This window comes from Oncorhynchus masou, chromosome 24 (assembly GCF_036934945.1).
Source record: "Oncorhynchus masou masou isolate Uvic2021 chromosome 24, UVic_Omas_1.1, whole genome shotgun sequence".
Lineage (NCBI taxonomy): Eukaryota > Metazoa > Chordata > Actinopteri > Salmoniformes > Salmonidae > Oncorhynchus > Oncorhynchus masou.
The window spans coordinates 82,690,112-82,709,117 of record NC_088235.1 but is presented as its reverse complement, the minus strand read 5'-3'; the positions used below and the strand labels follow the sequence as shown (position 1 = coordinate 82,709,117).

At 45.1% G+C, this 19,006-nt stretch overlaps 1 protein-coding gene across 1 annotated transcript in view; it reads right to left on the bottom strand.

The window, feature by feature from the left end:
- notch2 (notch receptor 2) overlaps positions 1–19,006 on the bottom strand; it is a 58,674-nt gene that overhangs the window by 18,200 nt on the left and 21,468 nt on the right. Inside the window, exons 2-11 of the mRNA XM_064935273.1 lie at positions 17,381–17,462; positions 5,157–5,422; positions 4,505–4,846; positions 4,028–4,150; positions 3,637–3,870; positions 3,327–3,482; positions 2,992–3,177; positions 2,785–2,898; positions 2,573–2,686; positions 535–768 (exon numbers count right to left, since the gene is read on the bottom strand). Coding sequence (XP_064791345.1) covers positions 535–768; positions 2,573–2,686; positions 2,785–2,898; positions 2,992–3,177; positions 3,327–3,482; positions 3,637–3,870; positions 4,028–4,150; positions 4,505–4,846; positions 5,157–5,422; positions 17,381–17,462 — 1,851 coding nt within the window. The remainder of the gene's footprint in view (positions 1–534; positions 769–2,572; positions 2,687–2,784; positions 2,899–2,991; positions 3,178–3,326; positions 3,483–3,636; positions 3,871–4,027; positions 4,151–4,504; positions 4,847–5,156; positions 5,423–17,380; positions 17,463–19,006) is intronic.

Genomic DNA, 19,006 nt, shown 5'->3' with positions numbered 1-19,006 from the left:
TGTCTGACCTAAGCTGTCTCCTGCGTGTGTGTGTGTACAGTACCAGTGCACTGGCCTGCACAAATCCCCCAGGCCAGGGCAGCGTACTGGGCAGAGCAGAGCTGGGCCTACCCTTATGACTGATCCCCTCCTGTCTGGGTGCTCTGAGCTGAGAGCTCTGCTCTACTCCAGAGAATAGAGTAGAAGCTGCTGGTGTTTCAAGTTCACAGGAGCACAGCACAAAGCTTTGGGGCTGACAGCACTGAGTGAGTAGCATTTAAAGGGTCAGTTGGAGATACATAACAAACACCAATTAAGTCATGGTCTTCTACAGTTTCACAAACTAGAAATCAGTCATGGTCTAGAGTCTAGACCAAAGTTTCACAAATAGATTGCAGACAGAGATGCACCGTCCACACCGCACAGTGTATGTGAGTTTTTTGTTTGCCCAAACATTCTGTTATTGTACTGGTTTCCTCTTTATTACGAACTTTTTTGTAACCCAAAAACAAAGACATACGAAAACTATTTCACCCATTCTTTCGCTGCACTCACCTGAGGTGCCAGGCAGACAGTTGCACTGGTACTTGTTGACCAGGTCGATGCAGCGTCCGCGGTTCTGGCAGGGGAGGCTGTGGCACTCCATGACCTGGATGTTACATATGGAGCCGGTGTAGCCCGGGTCGCAGTCACAGGAGAAGGTGGCGATGCCATCACGACACACACCATGGTGGCAGGGCTCCGGGTCACAGTCATCTATGTTCTCTTTACACAGTGGCCCATAGAAGCCTGGGGAAAGAAACCACACATTGAGTAATGGTTAAATATTCCCTGTGTTAAAGCTTTAGTTTAGACATCATGGTTTTAACATGCAAGAAATGCATATACATATACAGTTGAAGTGGGAAGTTCACATACACTTATTTTGGAGTCATTTAAACTCATTTTTCAACCACTCCACAAATGTCTGAATAATGAATAATTTTGCACGGCCAATTTTTCAGTTTTTGAATTGTTAAAAAAGTTTGAAATATCCAATAAATGTCGTTCCACCTACGGCCAATTTTTCAGTTTTTGGAATTGTTAAAAAGTTTGAAATATCCAATAAATGTTGTTCTACCTCATCATTGTGTCCCACTTGTTGTTGATTCTTCACAAAAAAATACAGTTTTATATCTTTATGTTTGAAGCCTGAAATGTGGCAAAAGGTCGCAAAGTTCAAGGGGGCCGAATACTTTCGCAAGGCACTGTATATACATATGTATATGTATACACACACACACACACACAGTACCAGTCAAAAGCTTGGACACGCCTACTCATTCAAGGGTTTTTCGACGTTTTACTATTTTCTACATTGTAGAATAATAGTGAAGACATCAAAACTATGAAATAACACATATGGAATATTGTATTAACCAAAACAATAGTTATAAAATATATTTTGATTTGTTTATTTGAGATTCTTCTAAGTAGCCACCCTTTGCCTTGATGATAGCTTTGCACATTCTTGGCATTCTCTCAACCAGCTTCATGAGGTAGTCACCCAGAGTGCATTTCAATTAACAGGTGTGTCTTGTTAAAAGTTCATTTGTGGAATTTCTTTCCTTCTTAATGCGTTTGAGCAATTCAGTTGAGTTCTGACAGGGTACGGGTGTCTCAACGTCAACAGTGAACAGGCGACTCCGGGATGCTGGCCTTCTCGGCAGAATTCCTCTGTCCAGTATCTGTGTTCTTTTGTCCACCTTAATCTTTTCTATTTATTGGCCAGTCTGAGATATGGCTTTTTCTTTGCAACTCTGCCTAGAAGGCCAGCCTCCCGGAGTCGCCTCTTCACTGTTGACGTTGAGACTGGTGTTTTGCAGGTACTATTTAATGAAGCTGCCAGTTGAGAACTTGTGAGGCTTCTGTTTCTCAAACTAGACACTCTAATGTACTTGTCCTCCTGCTCAGTTGTGCACTGGGACCTCCCAATCATCTTTCTATTCTGGCTAGAGCCTATAGCTGTTCTGTGAAGGAAATGGTACACAGCGTTGTTCGAGATATTCAGTTTCTTGGCAATTTCTCGCATGGAATAGCCTTAATTTCTCAGAACAAGAATAGACTGACGAGTTTCAGAAGAAAGGTCTTTGTTTCTGGCCATTTTGAGCCTGTAATCGAACCCACAAATGCTGATGCTCCAGATACTCATCTCGTCTAAAGAAGGCCAGTTTTATTGCTTCTTTAAATCATGACAACAGTTTTCAGCTGTGCTAACATAATTGCAAAAGTGTTTTCCAATGATCAAGTAGGTTTTAAAATGATAAACTTGGATTAGTTAACACACCGTGCCATTGGAACACAGGAGTGATGGTTGCTGATAATGGGCCTCTGTATGCCTATGTAGATATTCCATTAAAAAATCTGCCGTTTCCTGCTACAAAAGTCATTTTCAACATTAACAATGTCTACACTGTATTTCTGAACAATTTGAGGTTATTTTAATGGACAAAAAGGTGCTTTTCTTTCAAAAACAAGGACATTTCTAAGTGACCCCAAACCTTTGAACATTAGTGTGTATACACACACGCACGCACGCACGCACGGCTAGTACCTTCAGCACATTCACACTCGTATCCGTTGGGTCGGTCGATACACTTGGCCCCGTTGAGGCAGGGCGTGCTGGAACACTCGTCAATGTCGATCTGACACATCTCCCCACTGAATCCTAAAGGCCAGGGATGGAACTCAGCGTCAAATACTGTAGCTAGACACCTTCTGAAACACTATTGAGAAATGAATTTGATTAGAAAAAGGCAGACAAACCTAGAGGGCACTGGCAGACGTAGCGTTTGACTTGATCCAGACAGATCCCTTGGTTCAGACATGGAGAGCTGGCACACTCGTTGATGTCAATCTCACAGTGTGTTCCCTCAAATCCTGGAAACAGAGAGAGAATATTACACAACAGTATTGTGTGTGTGTGTGTGTGTGTGTGAGAAAGAGAGATAGGGAATCACTGATCACACTTACCTTCCATACAGATGCAGCTGTAGTCTCCTATGCGGTCCAGACAGGTGCCGTCGTTCTGGCAGGGGCTGGAGACACACTCATTGATGTCTGTCTCACAGCGCGGCCCACCATAACCTCTTGCACAGTTACATGTGAACGAGCCATCCGTGTTCACACACAATCCTCCATGCTCACAGGGGTTTGGACCTGAGGGGAAGCCTGAGAGGTTAGTTAAACAGAACTATAAAGGAGTACAGAAAGTATCAAACAGAGAGGAAGGATACTTCTTACAGAATAGTCTGTATAGTCTATTCACAAAACACTTTGGGCATCATGTGCTTTGATCTGTCCCTCACCAATGATGCACTCGTTGATGTCGTCATTGCAGGTGCTTCCCTTGTAGCCTGGGGCACAGTTGCAGTTGAACATGCCGTTGATGGGGTTGGTGTCGCACTGTGCCCCGTCCCTGCACGGGCTACTGATGCAGGCATCGTTCACGTGGCACAGCAAACCTGGCAGGGAATATTCAACAGTCACTTGGCCTGTGTTTTCTGTGCTTATAGTTTCCCCTTGGGGATTCATACACTATCTTTCTACTTATCCATTGATCAGTCTATAGGAGACAGCTGTATATGTCTACGCAGCAGACAGGCTGTTTGTCCACACCTGTCTTTCCGTAGGGGCAGACACAGAGGAAGGATGCCACACGGTCGATACAGGTGGAGCCCTTGGTGCAGGCAGCCGTAGCACAGTCATCTATGTTCTCAGAGCAGTCCAGGCCACTCCAGCCGTTGACACACACACAGGTGTAGCTGCCCTGGATGTTGCTGCAGGTCCCTCCGTTCTGACACGTGTTGGGCTGCAGGCGACACTCATCCACATCCTCTGTACAGGACTGACCTGTATGGGGTTGGGGGAAGAGAGTTGGATACGTGAGATAAGAGTAGAAAAAAGTCCCCCCACAGAGAGAAACCACAGACAGACACAGAAACACAGACACTGAACAAAGAAAAAAAGACAGACAGAAAAAAAATCATAGACTATTCTTTATACTTACCAGTCCATTCCGGGGGACATTTGCAATTGTAGGTATTGACGCCATCCATGCAGGTCCCTCCATTTCGGCAGTGATGGTCGGGGCAGTCGTCAATGTTGTTGTCACAGTTAGTCCCATTGAAACCTTCCATGAGTGTCAAAAATAGGAATGATACTTATTATTTCACTGCTATCAACCTGGCTGGCAACCTCTGTCATATCATGTATCAGTTATCATAGTGATAACAAGTTATAATGTAAAAAGATAATATGGGCTATGGTTGACAGTGCTTGATTGTTGTGCCCATAGCTCTGCTGGGTACAGTAGGGTTTCAATACATGGTGAATAGTGTTGCAGCGCCAGCAGGATTCTAGTGCTTGCACCTCAAACATTGATTGCAACAATATGCTGCATGCATACAGGCCTCATGAAGCCTTTCTCTAGATCTTTTCTCTCGTTCTTTCTTTCCTTCCTTCCTTCCCTCGCTCTCTCTCTCACCTGGCAGGCAGTGGCACCAGTAGCTGGTCTCAGAAGTCTGGCGACACGTGCCCCCGTTGAGGCAGGGCGAGGGGGCGCAGGGGATGTAGGGGGTCTCACAGTGGCGGCCAGTGAACCCGGGGGCGCAGTTACACCCGTAGGAGCCGGGGGTGTTGACACACGCCCCTTGGTTCTGACACACCGGGGCGGAGGCAGCACACTCGTCAGTGTCGTTGAGGCAGCGAGGACCCCAGTAGCCTGGAGGACAGGTACAGCTGAACTTGCTCCCGGACAGAGAGCTGCAGGTGCCTCCGTTAGCACAGGGTACTGGTAGACAGGTGTCCACATGCTCACATCGTATGCCTGGATGCACAGGGAGAGAGAGAGAGAGAGAGAGAGAGAGAGAGAGAGATGAGTGGGCTTATATAAGGTTATAAAACAGAAAAATAGAGGAAACAGAGCCTCATGTCCTTGTAACCTTGGTTACTTATCATGACCACAACATACAGTACAGAGTTATGATCAATGCAAAGGCCAAGAACTGTCCTGAATCCGTGTACCAAACATATGACGACTAGTGGAAATAATGTATTGGGGTTTCGACTAGTGAACTGCATAGCACTTGTCAGGAATGGATTGTACAGTAGTACTTTTGAGTCAGAGAGGAGCTGACCTGTCCATCCGTGAGCACACTGGCACTTGTACTTGTCGAGGGAGAGCAAGGTGCAGACTCCTCTGTTGGCACAAGGGTTGTTGGGATAGCAGGTGGAGTTCTGGGGGGTCTGACAGTGCTGCCCGGTGTAGCCCAGGGGACAGGAGCAGGTGGGGCTGCCCGGGATGCCCGACACAGCCACTGAGCAGTTCCCTCCATTCAGACAGTAACCAGGATGACACGGGTCTTTGTGATGGCAGTACTCACCCAGGAAGCCTGCGGCACACCTGTAGACAGAGGACAATAGGTGTTTTCTCAGCTAGCTACTACATTAACGACAGCATATTATCAGCTATAGAAACCTACACAACAAACACTATACATCAAAGAGGAAGAAAAGCAGTAATAGTGGACAGTACATGTCATAGTGTGAGAATCTTATGTTGGAGAGAGTGTGTGTGATTCATACAGGGAAAATACTATTTGGCCTAGTCATGTACATTTTGCTGGAGCTAAAACATTTGAAAAGAACTGAGCGGGGGAAAGGTTGACAGCAAGGTCAAGTTTTTGAAATATCAAAAAGCAGAAGGATGTGACGAGGTGGTTTTACATGGAAGTTACCCAAGTGGCAAAAACTAAAAACAAGAACAATCGTATATGGAGTTGGACAAACACTTGGAACCTGTGTGTGTGTGTGTGTGTGTGTGTGTGTGTGTGTGTGTGTGTGTGTGTGTGTGTGTGTGTGTGTGTGTGTGTGTGTGCTAGGTCACAAGACATAGGAAATACATTTCTCTTTTCTTCTCTCTCTGTAAAGTGATTTAACCACATGACGAACAGCACAGAGGGAATTACAATATTGCACAAGAGGAAAAATGAAAACCTGCACTCCACCCGTTCAATCCCCTACCCCTGTCCCACCACCCCCTACTTTCACTTTTCGCTTCTCTCGGTCTGACAATTCCCTCTCAGTTTGTCTCTTTCTATTTGGCAGTGTAATTTGTACTGTAGTCAGCTAGACGTGTGTATTTAAGTCTCGTATTTTGTCTTGGTTGTGTCTGTATTTTCTTATGCTCTATCTGCGGGTTGTGGTCAGAGACTGATGTTGAAGCATCATCAGTGGTCAGTCACCCTGCTCTAGACAGACACTGTCTCAGGGGCCTTTTGCTCCTCAGTGCTGCTGAGTGTGTGTGTGTCTGGCACACTGCCGACATATTGTGGAGAGACTCTCAACCATAGAGTGAACTGCTGCCTCACAGATACAGGCCACCACACCTATCTCCCTGAGGAGGCTCAGGTAACAAATGACAGGAACACAAACACAGCCTTTTCACCCCCCCCCCCCCCATACTAGCGGTCGACTGATTAATGGAGTGGCAGATTAATTTTTTTACACCTTTATTTAATCTTTATTTAACTAGGCAAGTCGGTTAAGAACCCATTCTTATTTTCAATGACGGCCTAGGAACGGTGGGTTAACTGCCTCGTTCAGGGGCAGAACGACAGATTTTCACCTTGTCAGCTCGGGGGGGATCCAATCTTGCAACTTTACAGTTAACTAGTCCAATGCAATAACGACCTGCCTCTTGTTGCACTCCACAAGGAGACTGCCTGTAACGCGAATGCAGTAAGACAAGGTCAATTGCTAGCTAGCATTAAACTTATCTTATAAAAAACAATCAACCAATCATAATCACTAGTTAACTACACATGGTTGATGATATTACTAGATATTATCTAGCGTGTCATGCGTTGCGTATAATCTGACTGAGCGTACAAGTATCTGACTGAGCGGTAGTAGGCAGAAACAGGCACGTAATCATTCATTCAAACAGCACTTTCGTGCGTTTTGCCAGTCGCTCTTCGTTGTGCGTCAAGCATTGTGCTGTTCATGACTTCAAGCATATTAACTCCCGAGATGAGGCTGGTGTAACTGAAGTGAACTGGCTGGCTAGTTAGCTCGCGCTAATAGCGTTTCAAATGTCACTCGCTCGCTCTGAGCCTTGGAGTGGTTGTTTCCCCTTGCTGTGCATGGGTAACGCTGCTTCGAGGGTGGCTGTTGTCGTTGTGTTCCTGGTTCGAGCCCAGGGAGGAGCGAGGAGAGGGACGGAAGCTATACTGTTACACTGGATAAAGAACCTATAAGAACACCCAATAGTCAAAGGTTAATGAAATACAAATGGTATAGATAGAAATAGTCCTGTAATTCCAATAATAACTTCTTACCTGTGAATATTGAAGACTCATGTTAAAAGGAACCACCAGCTTTCATATGTTCTCATGTTCTGAGCAAGGAACTGAAACGTTAGCTTCCTTACATGGCAAATATTGCACTTTTACTTTCTTCTCCAACACTGTTTTTGTATTATTTAAACCAAATTGAACATGTTTCATTATTTATTTGAAGCTAAATTGATTTTATTGATGTATTATATTAAGTTAAAATACGTGTTCATTCAGTATTGTTGTAATTGTCATTATTACAAATAAAGAATTAAAAAAATTGGCCGATTAATCGGTATCGGCTTTTTTGGTCCTACAATAATCGGTATCCGCGTTGAAAAATCATAATCGGTCGACCTCTACCCCATACACACAGTTATTCAAACCGGTAATATTTTTTCCCCAGCAGATAATTGACAGACAAACATGCAGGACCACAGTAAATGAGAATAATTTGAATCTTTTGAAATGGAGTCTCACACGTACTATATTTATTCTGCACTAAATGCAGCTTGAAAATATTAGGTTGGGAGAGCATGGGAAACTCCGGCTGTCATGATTAATGACAGAGAGAAGCCCAGAATAGATCAATAGAAAGTGTGTAAGTGTTGTCTTCACCCAAGTATTCATCACACAGTCCGAGGGTTCACACACCTGTTTTAACACACTTGTTGTTTCACACACACAACCCCTAGAAAGACAAGGAAAACAGATCTTCAAAGAGCTGTGACACAGACTTCTTCACCTCACCTCTCTCCGATTGGACATGCTCCACAGGCATAGCTACTTCCCCAGAACTCCTCCCCATCCCTCCATCTTGTCTCCTCCCTGTCTCAGCAGTTCTCTCCAGTTACACTATCCACACCATCGACAGGCTGTACTAAGAGGTATCGCAACAATGCTAATGCCCTGGGAATGTGCACTCCCCTCTACTCCATGACAACCTCTCAACCCTCTGAAAGAATGATGACACGGCCCCTGCTCCCCTGACATAGATCACATTAGCAGCCTGTCAAACAAAGCCGACCATGTCCACCTTAGTATTTGTTTTATGTTTCAGCAGTAAGACCTATACTGTATGATTAAAGGGAACAATATGTTTTACTGTGTAGATGGCTATAAACTAATGTGCACTTATTTGAAAAATTTGTCTGAAATTCAACAGTGTTGAAAGAAAAGATGACATAAATTTGATTGAATTAAATTGGGATTATCAAACCGGTGTTGACAAAATGAAATGTCACAGCGTCAGCAATACATAGGTTGTCCTTCAGGTTTTTGTGCTCTATTCAAAATACACTGAACAAAAATATAAACACAACATGTCAAGTGTTGATCCCATGTTTCATGAGTGAAAATAAAAGATACCAGAAATGTTCCATACACACAAAAAGCTTATTTCAATAAAATGATGTGCACAAATGTGTTTACATCCCTGTTACTGAGCATTTCTCCTTTGCCAAGATAATCCATCCATCTGACAGGTGTGGCATATCAAGAAGTTGAGTAAGCAGAATGATCATTGCACAGGTGCACCTTATGCTGGGGACAATAAAAGGCTACTCTAAAATGTGCAGTTGTGTCACACAACACAATCCCACAGATGTCTCAAGTTTTGAGGAAGTATGCAACTGACATGCTGACTGCAGGAATGTCCACCAGAGCTGTTGCCAGAGAATTTAATATTAATTTCTCTACCATAAGCCGCCTACAACATAGTTGTAGAAAATTTGTAAGAATGTCCAACCGGCCTAACAACCGCAGACCACATGTATGGCGTTGTTGCTGATGATTTGCTGATGTCAATATTGTGAACAGAATTCCCCATGGTGGCGGTGGGTTATGGTATGGGCAGGCCTAAGCTACGGACAACGAACAAAATTGCATTTTATCAATGGCAATTTGAATGCACAGATACCATGACGAGATCCTGAGGCCCATTGTCGTACCATTCATCCCCTGCCATCACCTCATGTTCCGGCATGATAATGCACAGCCCCATGTTGCAAGGATCTGTAAACAATTTTTCCATGGCCAGCATACTCACCAAACGTGTCCCCAATTGAGCATGTTTGGGATGCTCTAGATTGATGTGTAAGACAGCGTGTTCCAGTTCCCGCCAATATCCAGCAACTTCACACAGCCATTGAAGAAGAGTGGGACAACATTTTACAGGCCACAATCAACAGCCTGATCAACTCTATGTGAAGGAGATGTGTCGCGCTGCATGAGGCAAATGGTGGTCACACCAGATTTTATTTCAATTGAAGGATTTCCTTATATCAACTGTAACTCTCTTTGAAATTGTTGCATGCTGCACTTCAGTATAATATTGCCCCTAACCAAATCAGTACCTACCCCTTGCAACAGAAGAACAAGGCTGTGCATGACACACATCATTACTATTAGGGGAGAGGACCTAAAATGACTTACACTGAGTGTACAAAACATTAGGAAGACCGGCTCTTTCCATGACAATGACTGACCAGGTGAATCCAGGTGAAAGCCATGATCCCTTATTGATGTCACCTGTTAAATACACTTCAATCAGTGTAGATGAAGGGGGAGACAGGTTAAAGAAGGATTTTTAAGCCTTAAGTCAATTGAGACATGGAGTGTGTGTGTGTCATTCAGAGGGTAAATGGGCAAGACAAAATACTTAAGTGCCTTTGAACGGGTTAAGGTAATACGTGACAGGCACACAGTTAAGTGTATCAAGAACTGCAACACTGCTGGGTTTTTCCACACAACCGTTTCCATCAAGAATTGTCCACCACCCAAAGGACATCCAATCAACTTGACACAACTGTGGGAAGCATTGGAGTCAACACGGGCCAGCATCCCTGTGGAACGCTTTCAACACCTTGTAGAGTTCATGCCCGTCAAATTGAGGCTGTTCTGAGGGCAAAAGGGATGTGACTCAATAGGAAGGTGTTTCCTAATTTTTGATATACTCAGTGTATATAATACAACAAAACATGTTGGCCTGTGAAGTCTGTTCACTGAAATGTTGAACAAATACATTTTTTTGAACTCGAACAAAAAAATTAATTGTATAAATCATGCACAAAGCCCTTCAGTCAAATACGGTCCAGACTGCTCCTCACCACATAGCTAGACTGTAGTCAGCTCTACTTTCAGGAATAACCCAGAGTTTCTGCAGCCAAACTCATCTATAGGATTCTTTGTTAACCTCAATGTGGGATTTTTCTTTCCCTCCCTGTTTCCTTCTCTCAGTTCAGTTCCCTGCAGCTTTCCTCTCTCTTCTCGTGGTGTCAGGTTTCTACAGCTGGTTCACATTAGAGGCCCCCGTCCAGTTCCTGCACCCCCTCTCCCTCTACCTCTGGCTCTCCGATGGCTGACCTCTCCCGGCCCTGTCCACTGGGGCGTGGGTGAGGGCTGAGGGGAGGATTTCGCCTCTCTAACTCTCTCATTTATCCCCGCCCGCTCACTAATGCCTAATAGCTCTGTCATGCCCTCCTCCTCCCTTCTCTCCCTCTGGCCATCACACACTGACTGGGCTGCACAAACAGAGTTCCTGTTCACATTTCACACTCGACTCATTAGCTTTGGCTGGTTGGACTGGAGCGTAGGTGGACCCTCTGGTGCAAGTATGTAGTATATATTCTACAGTAGAGTAACAATTCAAAACCAAAAATGATGGTGTAGGTTGAACATATTGGGAGATGTGTGCCTCTTTTTAGAATATCTAAGCCAGGGGTGTCAAACTCATTTTCCCCGGGGGCCACATTTGGTATTCAATGAGGTCTGGAGGTCCACATTGAAAATGTGCTATATTTCCTAGCTGAAAAAATTGAATCACAGTATCATCCTTGTGGGACTGTGTGTTTAACACACCTGATCTAGGCTATATGACACTCCATGGGCATAATAGAAAAGGTATTGCTTTTCTTGGCTTCTTTACAATAAAACTCTCCCATTCCTTTTTGCTCACTGCATTCTATGCTCTTTACTCAGAAGACATGTCAGAGTGGTATTTTTGGAAGTAAACACTTGGTCTCATTCAGCTTCAGCTTAAACCTATTTTCATAAAGAGAAGAAAGAAAGGCTGCAAAAACAACGACTGATGGGGGGGAAAGGGGGAGGAGTGCGAATGGAAAGTAATTAATAGAGAGAGAAAAAGGGTGGATTGCGGGGAGACGGGAGAGGGGAATGAAAGGCGGAAGAGAGGAGAGAAAAAGAGACTGTTGGAGGGTGGAGTCCAATGTTGGGCTGTGTGGTAAAATAGCAAACTGTATTTAAAAGCACACTCCAAAAGAATCAAGATCTGACAGACAGGAGGAATCCATTTTGAGTCTGTATGCTCCATCTGCTTTCCTCTGTTGTGTGGTGTCATTTAGTTATTAAGGTCTACGAGGCCTACATATTTCATTGAGGTCATACAACCACTGGGCCTTTGAAAAGGCTCTCATTTTAAACTTCACATGGTTAGCCCAGCTTAACTGTACTGGCTTCAGAGATGGGACATGAGACCACAGTGGGATGGCTTCAGAGTGGCTTCACCTCTTCATTATTGCCATTATCACCACAGATCTTTGTCACAGAGTTCCACTTGTCACTGCAGTGTCTTGTGGGTTTAGAATCTGGTTGTTATATTCCCCACTATTCTGTAAGTCTTCCTCCCATTGAGGGTGAGAGTGGGTGTGGACATGTGGGAGGTGGGGGTGCATGTGTGTGCGTGTGGCAGGAACAAACACACACCCTCAAAAGGGACAGTCCCTCTTGGCTAGCGGGTCATGTTGACAAGAGTTGATAATGATGAATGGTCTCATCTCCACCCCATCCTGAACCTTCCCATAGACCATACACACAGCCCCCAGTCATACCCCTCCCTAACATTCACCAACACCCCCACCGACAGACCTCCTCCTAGCCCTCTGTGCCAGCCACACTTCAGCTCTTTCCCTGCTTGACTGTCCCAGTGCCAGGCCAGCCACTCCCTAGTCTCAAGGTGCCCTTGGGCCTGGCTTTAGCCTCTTATCTGTGTGGTTCCACACTATCAATGCATATAGTTGAGCTGTGGTGGTAAGAGGACTGTGATGACTCGAGAATATGAAGAGAAAAATCAACGCCTTGGGTTTGTTTCTTCAAAATCACAGGGTTTTATTGACTTAGGTTTTGGTCATGTGTTTGCCTGGCCACTCAGTGTGTGTGTGTGTTATCAGCTACTGCGGCTGTGTGCTTGCTAGTCTGCTGGAGTGGAGTAGAGGTATGGAGTAGAGTGCAGTGAAAGAAGTGAGGAAGTGATTGAGCTACAGCAGTGCTCCGCCACTCTGCTCTCCCTCCTTACTGCTAGAGTTTCTGGTTCTCTCCTGTTTCACCTGAGGCTGTGTGATGCTCCATTGGGATAGGAAATCACATCATGGCTCTCTGCAGGGAAAGGACTGACAGACATGTAGAAAGGGGGTAACGTTAAGTCAGTGGGACAAAGACAAGGGGTAACAGCGTGATTGAGGGACTGAGACAGAGATACAAAAAGTAGGGTGGAGGGGTTAAATGAAAAGAAAGGGAGGAGATGGTGGGAATAATGAAAAGGGAGATAAATTGAGGGAGAGAGAGAGCAAAGGATTAAGAAGCCAGGTAAGTTGTGTCCAGAGGCATCTAGCCCGGCAGACTGAGAGATGACTGATGGACAGAGTGATGAGTGAGGGGCAGTGACAGGGTAATTTCTCTCTCCCCTCCTCCCCGCTCATCAGTGACGAGTCTGCGCTGAGATACTCTCCTCAAATTACTGCTAAAGAGACATCCTCCTTTCTTTACTCTCTCTTTCTTCCTCCCTCTGCCCCAAGGCAAATTCTACTTGTCAGGTCAAACAAACTACACACTCAATTCTCTAGCCAGAAAAGAAAGGGAGACCAAGAGAGTGAGAGGAGAAATAATCAGTTTGCACCATGGCACTGCAGTAGACAAAGGGATTTTGTTCAGCAAAGAAAAAAAAGTTTTGATGCCATCACTCGCCCTAGGGTTGCTGTGCTCAGGTACTAGGCTCTAGTATCTTGTGAATGTTCCTAAAAACAGGAACATCATCCAACGGCCATACTCTTTGGGCCTTATTGGTCTAGCGTAGCTTATGTTTTCTAAATGTTAAGATCAACACTGTGCTGTGACATATAGGTACACTTGGGCCCAGGCTCAACGGACAGGCGACACAAAACACACAGCGGTGACACACGCCTCTTTCACACACCCTGGCTGAAGGTTTGTAGTCCCACCGGTCCAACAGCTGAAACACACCCTGCTCTGCCAACCAGCCAGCCTGCCTCTCCCTACCTCCCTCCCTCCCTCCCAGCCTCTACCTCCCAGACTGCCAGCCAGTCCCTCCCTCCCAGACTCTGCTCTGCCAGCCAGCCAACCAGCCTCTCCCTCCCAGACTCATCTCTCTCATACGTTCCCAGTAAGTAAAATGTTAGAGAGAGAGGAATGCTTAGGTGTCACCTCAATGAAAAAGCATTACTAAACATCAGCTGAATGTACCCCTATCTCCTTATCTGTATCCTCCTGTTCCCTTCTCTGTATCCTCCTGTTCCCTTCTCTGAATCCTCCTGTTCCCTTCTCTGAATCCTCCTGTTCCCTTCTCTGAATCCCCCTGTTCCCTTCTCTGAATCCCCCTGTTCCCTTCTCTGAATCCCCCTGTTCCCTTCTCTGAATCCCCCTGTTCCCTTCTCTGAATCCCCCTGTTCCCTTCTCTGAATCCCCCTGTTCCCTTCTCTGAATCCCCCTGTTCCCTTCTCTGAATCCCCCTGTTCCCTTCTCTGAATCCTCCTGTTCCCTTCTCTGTATCCTCCTGTTCCCTTCTCTGTATCCTCCTGTTCCCTTCTCTGAATCCCCTGTTCCCTTCTCTGAATCCCCCTGTACCCTTCTCTGAATCCCCCTGTTCCCTTCTCTGAATCCTCCTGTTCCCTTCTCTGAATCCTCCTGTTCCCTTCTCTGTATCCTCCTGTTCCCTTCTCTGAATCCTCCTGTTCCCTTCTCTGTATCCTCCTGTTCCCTTCTCTGAATCCTCCTGTTCCCTTCTCTGAATCCTCCTGTTCCCTTCTCTGAATCCTCCTGTTCCCTTCTCTGTATCCTCCTGTTCCCTTCTCTGTATCCTCCTGTTCCCTTCTCTGTATCCTCCTGTTCCCTTCTCTGTATCCTCCTGTTCCCTTCTCTGAATCATCCTGTTCCCCTCTCTGTATCCTCCTGTTCCCCTCTCTGTATCCTCCTGTTCTCTTCTCTGAATCCTCCTGTTCCCTTTTCTGTATCCTCCTGTTCCCTTCTCTGAATGCTCCTGTTCCCTTCTCTGAATCTTCCTGTTCCATTTGCACAAAAGCCAACAGGCAGCCATCAATCCGCCTTCAAGCACATTTCAGCCTGCCTTCCTCGTCCCCTGCCAATGTCCGGTCTTGTCCAAAAGACAGCATGTCAACACAACAGTAGTCATCATAATTATCTCTCTCACCCCTGGGCTGCTCAACAGTCCATAATTACACATGCCTTGAGGGGGAATGGAAGGTCGCTGTTTATTTTTCACTGCTTGCCTTTTAATATGTTGGAAGTCTAATAAATACATAATGGGATTTTCACACAATGACTCTTTTGAGGTCGGCCGGCGGGAAGGAGCCGTGACTGTGTGACGACGGCACATAGACTGATTGGTTAATCAGTCTAACAGTTGCCCTGCTCTCGGTCACCTGACTGGCCTTGGACTGAAAGACTCCTCTCTTCAGGAGGCGCAGCCCGCTGCCAGGCCCCTCAGCCTTCACATACTCAACTCTGCTGCTACCGTTATCATCATAGACATTCAATATGGGACAAAGGAGTACATTTATATTTTTAGATAATAGAGAAGAGGGACAAACTCGAATGTTGAAACTTCCCTCTGGGGCAGTCAATGCCAGTTACTCAATAGTCACCCTTAAAACCAGTGTGTTTGACTCAAGTTCAGTGTTATTTTCCTTCGGCTCCCTTATCCTCCTAGTTGTTCTCATTACAACCACTGATGGTAAAAAGCTACCACGGTCAGTGTCGTGTTCTAGACCAGGAGAAGACACACAATGGACTCCCTACACCTGTAGAGTAACATACACTATATATACACAAGTATGTGGACACCAGTTCAAATGAGTGGATTTGGCTATTTCAGCCACACCCGTTGCTGACACGTGTATAAAATTGAGCACACAGCCATAGACAAACATCGAAAGTAGAATGGCCTTCAACGTGGCATTGTCATAGAATGCCACCTTTCCAAAAAGTCAGTTGGTCAGATGTCTGCCCTGCTAGAGCTGCCCCAGTCAACTGTAACTACTGTTAATGTGAAGTGGAAATGTCTAGGAGCAACAATGGCTCAGCCGCAACGTGGTAGGCCACACATGCTCACAGTAAGAGACCGGCGAGTACTGAAGTGTGTAGCTCATAAAAATCATCTGTCCTCGGTTGCAACACTCACTACCGAGTTCCAAACTGCCTCTGGAAGCAACGTCAGCACAATAACTGTTCGATGGGAGCTTCATGAAATGGATTTCAATGGCCGAGCAGCTGCACACACAAGCCTAAGATCACCACACGCAATGCCAAGCGTCGGCTGAAATGGTGTAAAGCTCGTCGCCATTGCTCTCTGGAGCAGTGGAAACGCGTTCTCTGGAGTGATGAATCACGCTTCACAATCTGGCAGTCTGAAGGACAAATCTGGGTTTGACAGATGCCAAAAGAACGCAACATGCCCCAATGCATAGCACCAACTGTAAAGTTTGGTGACGGAGGAATAATGATCTGAGGCTGTTTTTCTTGGATTTGGCTAGGCCCCTTAGTTCCAGTGAAGGGGAATCTTAGTGCTACAGCATACAATTACATTCTAGACGATTCTGTGATTCCAACTTTGTCACATCCGTTTGGGGGACGGCCCTTTAATGTTTCAGCGTGACAATGCCCCCGTGCACAAAGCGAGGTCCATACAGAAATTGTTTGTCGAGATCGGTGTGGAAGAACTTGACTGTCCTACTCAGAGATCTGACCTCAAGCCCATCGAAGTTCTCTCAGCAATGTTCCAACATCTAGTGGAAAGCCTTCCCAGAAGAGTGGAGGCTGTTACAGCAGCAAAGGGGGGGACCAACTCCATATTAATGGCCATGATTTTGGAATGAGATGTTTGACGAGCAGGTATCCACATTCTTTTGGTCATGTAGTGTATTTGCAAACATTGATTATAGCCTAGATGTTTTCTATTTATTTTGAAAGCAGCAAACCTTTGGGAACAGAAACAGAGTGTGATTCACATACCATTAAATTAAACGTAATAGGCTTATGACCCAGCTGTGTGCTTCCATAATTGGTGATCAGATTGGGAGTATCTGTTCTTTCTCTGTCATAATTACAAGCACTTTCAAAGGAATTAGGTTTAGGACTATGTCATGACAAACCTAAATAACTACAGACCTTTACAGAACAAGGCAATTCCACAGAGTGACACAGACTCAGATTTTTCACTGTAAAATGTATGTCGAATAAAAACCAATGATTGCAAAGTTAAAATTGTATGGTTTGTTTATGCAAAAGGTCTACTTAACCATTTCCAATGAAAATTAGGTAGCACTGTACTTGACATCCAGCCACCTAACACATTATGACACAGTCAATACCATGTCTTTATGTCATAACAGCTGACATAACCTGTCATAATATGGTCATAACACTGTCACAACATATATTTACACCTGCATTATTTTATGGCTGGTTATGACACATACATAAGTGTCAAAACTCACAAAACCTACCACACAAGGCAAAACATTCCATTACACCATAACCTACGTGTCAACAGGTTATAACCTACGTGTCAACAACTTGGGAGATCCCCTGAGATCTCTTTGGAGGTATAAGTATATGTTTGGTGGTGCTCTCCGTGTTGGTATTAGTCAGTGTTCCCTGTGCCTGTGAAAGATGGGGTTGGATTTATCCCCTGGGTTGGGTTAGTCCTGGAATCAACAATCAGCTGAGGGGTTCCCCCTCAGCCAAGCCAGTCTTACCTGCAGTACCCTGTCCCGTTGGTGAAGGTGGCACACGTAGCATTGTTCACACACGGCTTAACAGCATCCAGACACTGAAGAGCTGTAACAGACAGGAATACAACACATCAGTCAAGAATAGGGTTTAATGGTTGGAACTGGGTTACCAAAATTTACTGGGATTTTCCATCCTAACCCACTCCCCTTTCCCGGGATAAATAATTGTGAAAAAACAGTAAATTATAATACATTATTTCTATGAACAGCATGACGTGAAATGGAAAGGATATGCAATCAATGTCTAAATCGGTCTTCATTCGGCATTCTCTGCTCTCTGCATAATCAATAATCAACACTCAGGGCGTGTGTGTGTGCGCACGTTGTTGTATCTTACTGTATTTACTTACACAAAGTCGCCCTTAATTCAAAGTGCACGCATTGTTTACGGTGAAACTGTACAAGCAACCTTTAGTTGCAGTTCACATGGTAACAAAGGTAGGCTAAAACAAATTGTAATTTTCACTAGACTGTTCCGGGTTGGAGCGAGCGGTCGCATCTACACTTCGGTCCGCAGGTAGTATAACTTTTCATTACATTTTCATTACATTTCATTATAGTACAACGGTTTGATTTGTCTAATCTTAGCAATTTCTTCTTAGCTAGCTACATAGCCGCCTTTGTATCAAAGATAATTGCGTAATTATCGTATTTCGTCGTCCTAACGTAGTCTACACTGCTATCTGCCCAGCAGCTAGCTAACGAATACCAGCACTGTAGAAACTATTCACTCAACTGAACGACTCGATTAGTGTAGTGTTAGCTAGCTACATAGTTGTCTTTGCTGTCTTCGTATCCAAGATAATTGTGTAGTTTAGAGTGTGTAGACTTAGAGTGATTATCTTAATTTACCGAGGTTAGCTAGCCAGCTATTTGTCGTCCTTAACGTAGGAGATACTGCTAGCTAGCTAGCCAACAGCTAGCCAACGTCTACCGAATAGAACTTCAACAACCCGATCAACATTCCGCTTCGCTCCACAGGAAGTATCACATTTTCATTTCACTTCATTACAGTACAACGGTTTGATTTGTTTGATCGTAGCTAGCTAGCTAGCTACATAGCCGTCTTTGTATCTAAGACAATTGTGTAGTCTAGAGCGATTTTCTAGGTTAGCTAGCCAGCTATTGTCGTTCTTTTAACGTAACGTAATCAACACTGCTAGCTAGCCAGCTAGCCCCCGAATAGCAGCACTGTAGAAACTATTACACTCGACGGAACGACTTGATTAGTGTAGTGTCAACAACGCAGCCACTGCCAGCTAGCCTACAAAGTCAACAAAGCTTAACTTTCTGAACATTCGAGACGTGTAGTCCACTTGTCATTCCAATCTCCTTTGCATTAGCGTAGCCTCTTCTGTAGCCTGTCAACTATGTGTCCATCTATCCCTGTTCTCTCCTCTCTGCACAGACCATACAAACGCTCCACACCGCGTGGCCGCGGCCACCCTAATCTGGTGGTCCCAGCGCGCACGACCCACGTGGAGTTCCAGGTCTCCGGTAGCCTCTGGAACTGCTGATCTGCGGCCAACAAGGCAGAGTTCATCTCAGCCTATGCCTCCCTCCAGTCCCTCGACTTCTTGGCACTGACGG